The following is a 14,131-nucleotide window of genomic DNA, read 5'->3' on the forward strand; positions in this document are numbered from 1 at the left end:
AAGTTCTTTGGAAAGAAAAAACAAAAGGAGGAAGGAACAAGGGGGATCCGGAGTACCAGGAAAGCAGGGGTGGGGTGGGGAGGCTGGGATTTTACATAAGCTTCCAGGGTAAGCATCATTGGGAAGGTGATATCTGAGCAAAGACTTGATGGAAGAGAGGTTGTTGGCATTGCTGATATTTGAGGGAAGAGCATTGTGCAGGCCAAGTGTACAGCCCGTGAAAAAGCTCGTTAAGGAGGGGCAGTATCGGTTGGTTCAAATAACGGGGAAGGACCACTGTGGCTAGAGCAGAGTAAGGGGCAGGGGTGGCAGGTGATAGCAAAGAGGGATCTGCAGCTCAATCACGTAGGAATTTCTTGGCTATTTTAGGGCTTAGGATTCTCCTCTCAACAAAATGGGGAGCCGAGGCAGGGTTTTGAACAGAAAGGTGGCAAGATCTGATTTGTGCCATCAAAGATTCACTCTGACTGCTGTGTGAGAATTGACTGTAGGGGGTCAAGTGTAGAGGCATAAAGACCAGTTAGGAGGCTACTGCAGTCACCAGCATGAGAAGCGATAGGGCTGAGATGAAATTGGCAGCAGTGGATGTGATGGGCAATGGTCAGATTCTACATATTTTGGAGGTAAAACACAGAATTTTATGCAAGATTGATTGTGGGGTATATCTGAGAAGAGTCAATAATGCTTTAGGTTTGAGCAACTGGAAGGATGGAGTTGCCATGAACTAATATAGGGAGAGCTGTGGGTGGAGAAGGTTTGAGTGGGAAAATCAGGAATTCCATTTTGGACAGGATGGATAGAGGTGTCCATCGGACATCCAAGCAGAGATATTGAGTAGATGGTTGGATATGTAAGTCTCAGTTTTGGGATTGAAGTCTGGGCTAGATATATAAATGTGTTCATCATCAGAGTGGAGATGGTACTTAAAGCCATGAGATTGGATGGTACTTAAAGCAGACAGAGAGAAGGACCAAGGATCGGGCCCACTTGGAAGCAAGAGGCTACATGGTCTTCGTCTCTGTATCCCTCCCTGGCTAAGCCCACTACATGCAAAGAAAATGCTGTCTGATTTAGAGTGAATCAAATTCAGACACTGACTTAGCCTGGCTCCACTCTCCTGCCCCTTCCCCATCTGTGTTCCATCCACCCAGCCCAGCCATGCCGCAGTCCTGAATCGAACAGAAGTCATAGACAAATGCAATGTTGAAAGAGTGCCCTGTTCTCAATAGTCACCATTCTTGGTGAGCCCAGATCTTGCCTAAAACAAGGGGCCCAAAGTGCTTCATCCCCACCCCATCCTGCACTCCAGTGTCCTGCTTTTAGATCAAAAAGGAATATGCTCAGGGAACTCAAAATGACTCCCTGCCTTGGAACTGTCCGGGTCAAAGTTGGAACCGTGAACACTGATGACCCAGTAGCTTCTGTCTGCTGACTCAGGTAATTGTCCTGTCTTCTGTGGGAAGTCCCCAAAATGGAAACGGCTTGGGGAGAACGGCCACTTGGCCTCTGATTGGGCAGAATAACCTCTGGTGATGAGAATTAAAAGTTCCTATTCCCTGAGGAAAAAACTGATCTTCCTTTGGCCATATTAACAAATCCTGGTTTGAAAGCTATCCCAAGCAATCAATGACATCTCAGCAGCAGGAACCGCACTTCTGAAAGTCAGCTGGTCGGCAAATAGCCTCAGTCCCATGGTGACACTTCCACAGTTAAAGTTCACCTGATTTCTAAACACTCCCACTTCTAAAAGTCCAACAATCTCTGAACTTCACAATCCCCCAAAACCCACATAAAAGCAATCATTGTCTTTGTTTAGAGAGGCAGTGTCTAACAAGTGCAGTTTTCCCTTGGTTAGCAAGCAGTTAATTCTGCTTTCTGTTTGTTAGTTTGTTTCAGCCACTCAGTGGTAGCCTCTTCATTCAAGAGTGCAAATAGTTCTTTCTTTCTGCTGAGGGGAAATGCTTGTGAAATTCACACACACGTGGCCCAGCCTTTGCTCATGGGTCATTCCATTTGATCCTTATTCTTCCTTGTGAGGAAGAAGACTGTCAGGAAGGGCTTTTATTGACCCACATCTCTGTGACCCAGGCAAAGGGTTGCCTGGCAACGTGCCCCCCAGCAGCACCAGTCAACTCTCCCATGATCGCAGCTACCCAGTCATGGTTTAGGGCCGCCTCTCAGTGCCAGGGGAGAATTACTAGGATCCTTTCACTCGTCCAAAAAGCATTTTCGAGACTGCTCACCACTGTACTAGAGGAATCAAAGCCTAGCCTGCTGCTTTGACGATGGTGACGAGGCAACTGGCTCTTTATTCTTTGTCAGCTATGAGTCAGGCTATTGGCATTGGATTCTTGTCAAATGCCATCTTACTTAATTAAAGCATATACAAAACCGACTGCCTGACAGGGTAGAAAGTGGCAAAGGCCCTAAAGAGGACGGGAAAAAAATGCCCGGAGAACTTGGAAGATGGTAAGGTTACTTCTGCATGGGGATCAGGGAGGATTTCACGGATGAAAAGTCTCTTAAACTACACCTGGTAGGACAAGTGAGATTAGCTAAATCAATAACACACAATTCAGAGGATGACTGAGTCACCAATTCCATGCTGTGGTCCCTGGGATTGGCAATTGGCCAGCTCCATGGGACCACATACCCATCTGTGATGGGATCACAGAACTGTACCTGGTTTCTACCCTTGCAGAGGACATGAAGGCCCCTCCGTGGATTCAATTTATCTTGAGCAGTCCAGCTCTCACCCCTGTAAGTAGAAGGCTAGAGAGATCAGTTCCTCACCTGCGAAAACTGGGCAAAGCTGCGATCGGAAAACAAGGGTACATGTCCCAACAGCTCATGGCAGATGTCACTGAAAAACAGAAAGCACAGAGCTTGGAGAGGAGGAGGGATATAAGCCATGACAGGCTCAGTCTTTCTACGTGAGGAATGGGTGGGAAGAAAGGAAGCAACTCATTCAGTCTTACAAACTCATTCCTAAGAATAAGTGGTGTGTAAAGCTTGGGATCAGTTGAGACAAGGTATAAGAGAAAAGGGAGAAGGGGAAAGAAAAGTAAGGGACAGGGCAGGGCATGGCAGCCAGGGGGTCTTAGGTGTACGCCCAGTGGGATGCAGAACAAAAGAGGCAATATTCCTACGAGCACCTCCCATACACCTGAGCAAGCTGTGGGTCACAAACACTTCCCATCCCAAGTCTTCTTGTCGGTATTGACGTCCCTGGGCAGATACAATATGCTCAGTTAGTTATTCCTCATGGGAACTAAATAATAATAGTAATAATAATAATAATAACAGTCCTCTCTTATTCTGGAGAGGGCAGCCGTTGGTCAGAGAAGAAAACTTAACATTTATTTAACACTTTCGGCACCAGGTTTATTAGGAACAGGTCTTTTCTGATTTCTAGTAATGAACTTGGCGGGCTGGGAAAGATCATTTGGGGCATCCTGCTGACTTTTCCTATCAATTGCTTAAGTTCTATCTGACTAAGAAGACGGCTAAAAGCACGGTGGCCAGTCATTCACTACCTCCAGCCAAGACACAATCCAGGCAAAGAGAGACTAGAATCATCTAGGTGCGATTCAGGAATGAGGAGGTGTTGAGACAGCCGGGCCATCACTTGTTCCCGTTCCCCTTGGGCACGTCACAGCTCTGACTTCTACCGTCCCTTTGGAATTTGAATGTGAGCTCTCATTCTCTCATTCAGAGGAGGTCTGAACCTTTGAGTCACAAGATACCTAAATCTCCAATCAGTACAATCTATTCAGACAGAGAAAATCCCCAGAAGAGATGAGTTTCCCTTGTCGTCCTGTCGTCATCCAGGCAACTGGTCCCGTGGACCAGCCCACAGTGCACCTGGAGCAGGGAGAGATGGCACTCGCCGTGGCAGCTGGTAGCGGAAGCACGATACTCACGGTTCAGGTGTGTACATGGGCTTGGACCCATGTCTGATGTACTGAGTGCAGTGGAAGACTCGAAAGGCCAGGCCACCCAAGAAATCGCGAGAGGAAAGCAGGCCAGCCACAGGTCGGAGGCGGAAACCAGTACAAGCTGGGAAGCAAAGGAGAAAGAAAACTGAAAGCCGATCACAGGGAGCCAAAAGGGCCTGAAGACCTTTAGGCAGGGAACCAGTCCACTCAACTGTCCAGGAGCATGGGTGTTGATGCCAAGCAGACTTGGCTTCAAATCTATGCCCCAGGGCTTTCTAGCTGGGTGATCTAAGTAGTTTCACTTCTCTGAGCCTCAGTTTTCTCATCTGCAAAATGGGGGTAGATACTTCTTAGGGTTATTCTGAGAATCAGAAGAGCTAATAAGTATAAAATACTTAGAGCCTAGCACATTGGAAACATCCAATAAATTTAGCTTTCATTATTGTTTGTTAGGGTGGAATGCTTATTCCCTACTTCTCATGTTTCCAGAGTGGGGAGGGAATTTTCACTGTACTTCCCAAGACGGAAGAGTATGAAAGGAGCACTTCTAGCTTTTCTGTATGTGCTTCACACAGGACACCCCATGAGGAACAGTGACTTCTCTGATTGAAGGATTTGAGAAGAGGAAATGAATATTCTCCATTTAACCCTCTCTGCCCTTTCTCTCTTCACTGCCCACACAGGAGCTCATTCTGGTCTGCTCTTGGCCAGGCAATGGACTACACAACTGCACCAATGAATTGGCAAGTAAGTTTACCTAATCCAGGGGTGAAATATTAGGAAATCCATTTTGGCTGCACATCTATACCACATTCTCTAAGTAGCTTCTATCAGTACTACAGCTGACATTTTGATCACCCGTCTCTCTGGTGCCTATATCTGTCTCTCAGTTTGTTCCAAACCTGGAAGGAGAATAGTAATGGCAGTGATCATGGTAATAATAGCTAACACTATATAATACCTACCACATGTCAGACACAGTTCTAAGCACTTTATATATACTAATTAATCCTCATCCTAACTCTAGGAGGTAGATGCTCTTATTATCTCCACTTTATAGATGGGGAAGCTGAGGCATACAGAGGTTAAGGCTCCTGCCCAAGGTCATAGCTACCAGCAGTCTGGCTTCAGAGTCTGTTTCCTTAATTGCTACTCTATACCTCCCCAACTGCTAGTATTACTGTTGTATTCTTCTTGTTATTGGCCATAGCAACGTGGGTAATTAGTCAAAGAATGTCTTTAAGACCCCTTTGTCCCTCCGCTTATGTGCCTTAGACCCTCAGGCTGAAGTTCATTCTGCTTGGGCTCCCGCTCCTCTCTTTATCTGAGAAGTAAAGACTCTAAACGGAAGGGATTCAAAAGGTCATCTAGCCGCCCACTCTCCCAATCTATCCTAGCTACCCCTTCCCTCCCTGCCACGTAGCTTCCCTGGCTTTTTGCCCCAGAGCTGGCTATAGCATCTCTGCATAGTTCAGAGGCAAGGAAAACTCTTTCTATAACCCTGTGGTCTGTATCCCCACTTTCCCTCATTTTACCCGGCACATAATAGGCGTTTAATATGTTGGGTCTGTTTATTTTGATTTTGCTGAGTCAACACCACCTGGCAGAAAGGAAAACACTTATCTCTCCTGGAAAAATGGGCAGGTCAATTTACCCACTGAGTTACTCAGATTCCAATGAAGCCCAAATTCAATGAGCACCTACTGTAACACTAGGTAACGCTATGCTTTCACACTCAATATCTTATTTCATTCTCACAATTTCCCTAGGAGAAAGGCTAAAAGGCTGACAGTCTCCATTTGACAGAAGACTAAACTGAGGTAGTTTCTCCCAACTAGAGAGGATCAAAGCAAGATTCCAGATACCAGATGCATAGGCTTAGAGCTCAGGTATCTGTGCACAAATCTCATTTTCTTACACAAACGCACGCTGCAGCCAGCTCGTAACGTAGCAGGAGCTGCAGGAAGAACCTTGACGAGGCACCTTGGGCTTTGAGTATTAAAAAAATCCTTTCAGGAATATGGATATGGCAAAATCCACACCTTTTCTTGGATGACAGTGGACTGACAGTGGGGGCTGGAGGGGAGGCAGAGGCCAGCAGTGAAATCCCAGTTTTCTGGGGAGAATCAACCTGCCTGCATCAGCACACTCAATTTACTTTTCTTCCCCTCCCCATCCTCCCCACACCAACCTTTTGACCCTGATGTGGACTTACTCTGCAGAAATTGAGAAACCTCTTCGAGCTGGGGAATGTTATCTTCGCGGAAGCCACAGTACTTTTCCAGAAGTGGGAAAATGTGGTTGTGCTCGTAGCAAGCATGGGTTTTGTACAAGGACTTCAGGGTTCTGAACACTATCCCCCATGTTTTCTTTTCTTCCTCCGTGTATTCCACTCGAGGGATGGGTTGCCCACTAGGATACAGACGTGAAATATTTGTCTGCAGCAGGGCAGGTGCAAGAGTAGAGGATGAAGGAGCCTTAGCAGAGGGAGACGGGTTCAGAGTGGGTGAGCTGTCGCCCCCGACGACAGCGGATTTCATATTTCATAAGTTATTTGAAAGAGGAAAATTCCATTTCTTGATATAGCAAACATTCATGTGACTTGGTTAAGCAAGGATACAAGCTCTCACCTCGTCCACTGCACCAAGGATTTCCTCTCACTTTGGGAAACCACTTGGCTTTTCTGCCCTCCTATCTCCTATTCTTTACCCAGTGTGGAAATTCACTTACCTTCAGGAGCCTGTAATAGAAATGTGTGAAGTAGCAGGTACAGATAATAGGAGGGTGAAGGCTGAGTCAAGTGAAGAATACATCCTCTTTCTAAACAAAGGCATCCAAGTTCAAGCAAACTAAAGCAATTCTACCTGTTGGCTAAAAGTGGATTTAAGATGTGTACCATGAGTTTGAGATCCCTTGTTTCATGGGCATGTACTTGCTGGATTTGATATTTCTGCCCCTAGGAAGTTATAAAGGTACTTAAATGCATGCTAGGTACAAGATCTGCTTACCTAGCATCTTCCGCTGTGACATAACAAAAGTACGGGGAGCTTATTAAAGTATGTATGTTGGACCTGCCCCTCAGATCCGGAACCTGTAGGGCATCTGGATTCCAATAAGCTCCCAGGTGACACACTATAATTTGAGAGTCATTAGTTCGATCGGTCCTTTTGAAAACCATCTAAGAGTGAGCTGTGTTCTGAACAGTGAAAACAAATAAAAACCAAACAAAGCCTGACTTCAAAGACCCGTGACTGTTCTCTGGGCTACAGGCCTGTTTCCTAACAGGGTACACGGTGTCTGGGACAAGGCGAGACTGTTTACCTTAGATTTATGGATCGGATCGTCTTCAGGCTCCAGACTAGGTCCCTCCCGCCCTTTCAGAGTTGTCGCTCTTCCAAGGACATTAAAGCAAAGTCATTGTTATGTTCCACGGAAAGATGGGCAGGGATTAGGGAAAAAAGACAGACTGTTGCTTAAGAATTGAAAGCAAGACAAGCCCAGAGGGTTCTATAATGGTGTAGGGACTGTGAAAAGAACATCAGGAAAGCCCCCGCCTATGGATGCACCGTTGTTTCAGGGCTAAGTGCTGACGCAGGGAAAGAACAGGCTTTGGAAACTGACAGAGATGGGTTCATTGCTTCGCTCCGCTCTGCCATTGCCTAGCTGAATGACCTCAAGCAATTTAGTAAACCTCTCTGAGCCTAGTCTGCACAGCCGTTAGGTGGGCTAATACCAGCTAACTCTTTGGAGGGTATGGAGGAGAGTTAACTGAAATGCTATATATACAATAAAGATGTTAAAAAATTAAAAAAAAAATTTTTTTAATTAAAAAAAAAAGAAATGCTATGTATAAAGTACGTAACACTGGTGCTGACAATAATACCATTGGATAGTTGGTAATTATCATAATAATGGATTCTCATTTAGAAAAAAAGGTATCTGATATTTCTGCAACAAATTTTCAAGAGTTAGTAACATCCTAGGCACCGAGCTGTCCCCCTGGTTGACATTTACCGTGCCAGGGGTTCAATATCCATTCCCATTCTTCCAGTAAAGCACCCTTCTCCCATCTCAGTCTGCAGGTTCAGGTAAGAGGAGACTCCACCGCTCCTACCTTCAGAGGTGGGCATGTGACCAGGCCGGGTCAATTAGGGTGTCAAATTTCCCTGGCCACAGTGACTGGCTGAGAGATGGGCCCATGTCCTGATGAGAGCCAATGAGACTCAATGAGAGAACTTTTGTTGATTCTGTTGAAAAGAGACAGAATCTCTGGTTGGGCTGTGGTGTCAGCCTGGTGGTGCTGGGGTCCACCTCCAAGAGACATGAGGCCAGTGCCTCTGAGCAAGGCCACTATAGAGGGCACCAGAGTCAAGGGGAGGGAGAGAAAATGAGACGCTGAGTCCCAGACCCATCTGTGCCTCCACTACTTTCCTTAAACTTTTCACTTATGGGAGCCAAGAAAAGCCTCCTTTTTGTTTGAGTTGACTTGCAGCTGAAAGATATAAATCCCTAAGTCCATTTACTGTATTCTTATGTAAAATTTGAAAGCCTAACCCCCACCCCAGTAACATAATCCAAACCTGCTGCAGCTGCCTTCTAGGTGGTTCTAGACACAATTCCCAGCTCCATCTCTGACTTACCGCTTTGAATCTTTACAATCATATGGTCTCTTAGGTTCATGCATTCATTTATTCATTCAACAAATATTTATTGAACACTCGTGATGCTCTGGGAATACAGCAGTGAACAAAACAGTCAAAAATCCCTACCACTTACAATGGAATGTTACTCAGCATTAAAAATAAGGAAATCCTGCCGTATGCAAACACATGGATGAACTTTGAGGATATTATACTAAGTGAAATAAGCCAGTCACTAAAGGACAGATACTGCGTGATTCCACTTACACGAGGTACATAAAAGAGTCAAACACACAGAAGCAGAGAGTTGAATGGAGGTTGCCAGAGGCTGTGGGGAGGGAAAAACAGAAGGTTGTGGTTCAATGGGTATTAAACTTCGGTTATGTAAGACGATTAATTTCTAGAGATTTGCTGTACAATATTGTCTATAGTTAATATTATTGTATTGTAAGCTTAAATTTTTGTTAAGAAACTAGATCTCATGTTAAATATTTTTACCACAACAAAAAAGAAACATCCCTGCCCTGTGGAGCCCACATTTCTAGTGGGGGGGGGAGACAGAAAATCCACACAATTCTGTTAGATGGTGAAAAGTGTAAGGGAGAAAAAGAAGAGCAAAGGTCCCTATGGGGAGTGTTAGGGAGGGGTTTCAGTCTTACCTGGGACATTGGAGAAGACCTGGCTGAGAAGGTGTCATTTGAATAAAGACCCAAGGAGGTGAGGGTTCACTCTGGAGCCCTCCTTTCACCTGCACTTGCCTGTTTGAGGTTCTGACTCAGCCTTCCTGCAGATTCAGCCTGACAGCACCCATCTTTACAGTCTGGGGCAGTGACAGCTCTGTGCTCTTTACATGCCTCCTGGGGCAGCTCATGCCAACCTAGACGTGAGTGGCCCAGGGGCCCCTGCTTTCCTGGGAAGAGGCAGGAGAATCTGAGCTGTAACTCTGCAGCTTCCCAGCTGTGTCAGACCTTGGGCAAGTTATTGCCACTTTCATATCTATATCTATATCTATATCTATATCTATATCTATATCTATATCTATATCTATATCTGTATCTGTATCTGTATCTATATTTTTTTTTCAAAATAAGGATAATCAAACCTACCTAGTAACATTGTAGTGATAATCAAGTAAGCAATGTGTGAAATGCTGCCTGGATATAGTAAATACTTCAGAATTTAGTTTTATACACACACACACACACACACACACACACACACACACACACACACACACACCCCAGCTTCCATGGTCTACTTAGGAATTGAACTCAGCACCTTTTTTCCATCTTCTCCTTCTACCAAGAGACCTGAGGTTCTACAAGATCCTCAGTCTTTGAATACATCGTCAATTATTTTTATAAAACCATGATCTCATTAAGTAAAATAAACTAAGATATTTTGGGAAGAGTATCAATTTGGCTTGAAATAAAAGGATTTCTAGTTCAGCCAATTAGGATCCCTCTTCCAAAAAAAGAAAAAAAAAAACAATGTTTTAAGGAGAAGACATTGCTTTTGAATTATTCCACCAACCAAAGATGGCATTCATGGTACTCCAGCACCTGGCATAGCCTTCCTCACTCAGTCTTATTTTACACCAAGTCCCCACAAATGGAATTATTACCAGGACAAATAATTTGGTGCCCCCAAAACACAACAGTAATCAGTGCCTCTTCAAAGTGATGTTTTAAGACTTTTGTTAAATATTCTTCTGGAGGAGAGTCAAAGCATCACATGGATGGGCCTAGAAGTGGGTGGCAAACAGCAGCAGGGTTTAGCTGCTTCCTTACTGTCTCCAGTAATTCAGCTCTGGCCCCAAATATATACTGATACATCTACTAATAAAACAAAAGCCCTGTTTCTAACCAGACCGGCCCTCTCATTCACTACCCTCATTTTCTTCAGCTGATAAACTCCTACTCAGTCTTCAATTCTCAGTCTAAATATCACTTCCTCTAACCAATTCCCCTGGTCTACATTAAAGTTCCTAATTACGTGGCCTCATGACACGTGTTTTGGCTTTAGTCATACCTATTGCATTTATTGTTCTTTTTGTTATTGTCTGTCTTTCTCAGTGATCCCCCAGAAGACACAGAGTCTGTTGGTCTTGCTCTTGGCATGGGTCCTGGAACACAGTAAACACATTGTATCAACTGATCCTGTGATTCTAGGACTCAAGGGGCAGGAGTTTGAGCCCCATGTGGGAGGATGACAGGGAAGGCGCTAGAGACCAGAATGCAGGGCTGTTGGCATGAAGGGTGGCAGAGCCCAAGGAAGAGGGTCAAAGCTGAGTCCTGAAAGGCATGACAATTTCTGGGGTGGGAGGAGGAGGCCAGAGGAGACTGAGAAGAAGCCTCAAAGAGGAAGGAGGGAGACCAGCAGAGAGCAGAGTAGAGCTGATTCTCCTTATTGGCAGCAGTTCTTTTCCATAAAGTCACCATGAACTCTGAGTGAGTACCGAACCATAGCTCCTGCGGGAAATGCAGGACACAATTGATAATCCCTTCCTTGTCTTGTGTGTGTTTCTGCTTAAAGACACCGTGGTTAATGTATATGTTGATAGATTCACACTGAACTCACAGCCAACAGCACTACAACAACTCAGGCCTGAAGGAAGCGTATCTAACACATTCTCCTCATTAAGCACGTCAGAGTCGTCCTGTACTTAGGAACACTAGCCAGCACTTCAGCACTACGCTGGAGGCCCATTTTAAACAGCAAAATTACTGACAAAAAGAACAAAAATTCAACAAATGTGGCTCTAAAGAGACCTCAAAAAAGAACACTTGTTTACAATAGAAGAGCTGAAACAAGAGGCAATGTTGCCTTATTTGACCTCAGCTGGGAACTTGTGCATCAGGGAACTCACATTTTTCCCTGCTCTGCACATGTCTGGGAATGAGTGTGAAAGTGCCCCGAGTTTGGGGGTCTCAAATAAATTTAAGCGAGTAATCTTGAAAGAATGAGAATCAGTTGTACCAGATACAGAGATAAAAGACAATTGCAAAGAAGGAAGGGGTAGTAAATAGCATCAAAAGTTCAAAAGAGATGAGCTGAGATGAGGCTGGAAATAGGCTTTGAATTGGAGGACAAGTTCAGTCCCTAATGAGATATATGACCTTGAGTACATCACTTAACCACTTGGGATTCATCTATACAAGGTGGAAAATTGACTGGAAGATCTCTGGTATTCTTCTGAGTACCAGCCATCTATGAATAGTTTTCAAAAACCAGTTTAACTTATCTGATGACCACCCAGAATCATGAGGCATTCAACCAATTCCATACTTCTTCATCAGGTGTAACATTTTTATGGAAAGGAGGTGGATTTGAGTTTTTCCCTTCAAATCCCAACAGCCAAGAAGGAGTGAATGTATCTCATAAGCAGCTCCTGGATTATGTGGAGAAGTGTGGTCTCCTGACTCAGAGATCCCCAGACACTCAGGGAAGTGGTTGAGAACAACTTTGCAGTTAAACAAGCCTGCGTTCAAAACCAGACTATGCCGCCTACTAGTTCTATAACTTTGGCAAGTTACTTAATCTTTTTTAAGCTTTAGTTTTTCCACCTGAAAAATGGGGAGTTATTATTAAAACTAAATGAAATAATGTAAACTAAGCTTTTAGCAAAGCCCCAGACATAGCAAGGAGATGATAAATATGACCTATTATTACTGACTATCTCAAGAAGGACTCTTGTCTGTACCTGATTTGATGGTGTCTACCTGTCCATGCTGAGGCCACGGTGGGGACAGGGGAGAGAGGTCACCATGTTCTGTGATTCCTGCTTGCCACAAGCCAAGGCCCAGCTGGGTCTAGATGTGACCAAGGTCTGCACTATTCTGGATCTTTCTACTACCAGGACTCATTCAGAGAAAGGAAATTTCTCATTTTCTCTGGAAGTCTTTCCCTTTGGAAGGTAGGCTTTTATTCAGTATACAGAGCCCTAGCATCTCCTTTATCTCCCTCATGTTCTAGCAAAGCTGTTAAAATACCATCACCTCAGTGTTCTGAACAACCTGTTCCTTTCTTCTTGGGCATGTCTTTTCTCACACTCTTAACTCAGGAATGGAGCTCAGGTCCCAAAACACTGAGTTTCTCATGGGAGCATTTCTGTAGTTTCCGAGGACTCAAAATAGCAAAGTGGTTCTCTTCCCAAATAACATATTTGATATTTGCATTTTCCTTTGACTGAAATCTGGTAGAGGAGGAGCACAGAACCCCAGATAGAAAAAAATAAACTCATCCTAAAATTGCCCTTCACATCTGGGTCAGATCAGATAAAAGTAGAAGCCTGAGGCTTGGCTCTCCTGAAACCTCCAATGATTCACTATTTCAGTAAAGCAGCCAACTCCTTCTTGAATGTAAATGATTCTCTTTTGCCAGCTTCTGGTTCAATGTGGAGAATACCAGAGGCTGTTTTATTCAGGACTGAGGCCTTTTATAATTACTTCAGACATCCCTGAGTAATTATACAACAAAGCCTGGGAGAGAGCTGGGCCCTGGCACAGAGGGTAATTTTGTTTTGTCTTGCGGTCAATTTTTTTAAATGTGTGTTATTCAAGGGAGGGTTTAAACATACATACACACACACACACACACACACACACACACACACACAGAGGGGAGGATTCACTACACCGATAGTTTCCCTTTGGGCGAGGGAGAGGCAGGCTAGGAGTTGTTCTTCTCACGCTCACGCCCCCCACCCACTGCTCCACCTCCCACCATGAAGAGCAGACTTACTGTCGATAGTTGTAGGCAATGTCAGCAAATTGCTTCCGTCTTGCTCGGTACACAGGATCTTTAAAGCCCTAGGAAGAAAGGAGATACTTGATTTCTCCAGGCTTTCGTGGGAGAGACCTGGCATATCTACGCAAGTTTTGAATGGGGGTCCTTGAGCTCTGACAGTGCATCTCTCCTTCCCCTGATTATACTCTGAAAATAAAGTCTCAGTTAAACTGAGGGTAAGCTCTCCCACTAAATATCGTGAGTGACGCATTACTAGCAATGCTTTCAACTCAGTGTGAGCCTCTGCCTTGGGATTCCAAAGTGCAAACAGTGTCCAGGTTTTAAAGATAGCTCATCTACAGCATTCTAACTTGTAAACTTGCTAAACTCAGCAGAGTTATTAGGATGAACGTCTGTGAAGAAGATATACAATAGCCGTTAAATTCCTGACCAATGGTATGCGTCTAGCACTGCCTCCTAACTTCTTGAGAGACAAACAGGTACATGCTTACTGCTATTGCAATTTAGAAAAAAATGCCATTTATTGAGTGTCTATTATGTGCTAGTCTATGCCTGCTACAAACTTGTTTTATTTATAACTCTCACAACAAATGTGTAAGGTAGACCAGTATGATTATCCCTTTCTTTCCAGAATAAACACTGGCTCAGAGAAGTGCAGTCTGGCGAAGTTGAAGCCAGGATTTGAATCACCCAGTTCTTGCTCTTTTCACTTCACTTCAGTAAATGTCAACCTTTACAACTTGGCAGGGGCTCAACTCACTGAGATTCTGCCTCAGTACATAGAAAGGATGATAATAATTTCTC

At 44.4% G+C, this 14,131-nt stretch overlaps 1 protein-coding gene and 1 long non-coding RNA gene across 2 annotated transcripts in view; one reads left to right on the forward strand and one right to left on the reverse strand.

Annotated features, from left to right (window-relative positions):
* The window catches only part of LOC309608954, a 1,139,914-nt gene that overhangs the window by 673,856 nt on the left and 451,927 nt on the right, over window positions 1-14,131 (forward strand). The gene's annotated exons all lie outside the window — the stretch shown is intronic.
* PAH (phenylalanine hydroxylase) overlaps window positions 1-14,131 on the reverse strand; it is a 72,459-nt gene that overhangs the window by 10,046 nt on the left and 48,282 nt on the right. Inside the window, exons 5-8 of the mRNA XM_082349658.1 lie at window positions 13,322-13,389; window positions 6,154-6,350; window positions 3,924-4,059; window positions 2,794-2,863 (exon numbers count right to left, since the gene is read on the reverse strand). Of these exons, the coding sequence (XP_082205784.1) occupies window positions 2,794-2,863; window positions 3,924-4,059; window positions 6,154-6,350; window positions 13,322-13,389 (471 nt within the window). The remainder of the gene's footprint in view (window positions 1-2,793; window positions 2,864-3,923; window positions 4,060-6,153; window positions 6,351-13,321; window positions 13,390-14,131) is intronic.

The sequence above is a fragment of the Balaenoptera borealis genome (assembly GCF_965194805.1).
Source record: "Balaenoptera borealis genome assembly, chromosome: 13".
Taxonomy (NCBI): Eukaryota; Metazoa; Chordata; class Mammalia; order Artiodactyla; family Balaenopteridae; genus Balaenoptera; species Balaenoptera borealis.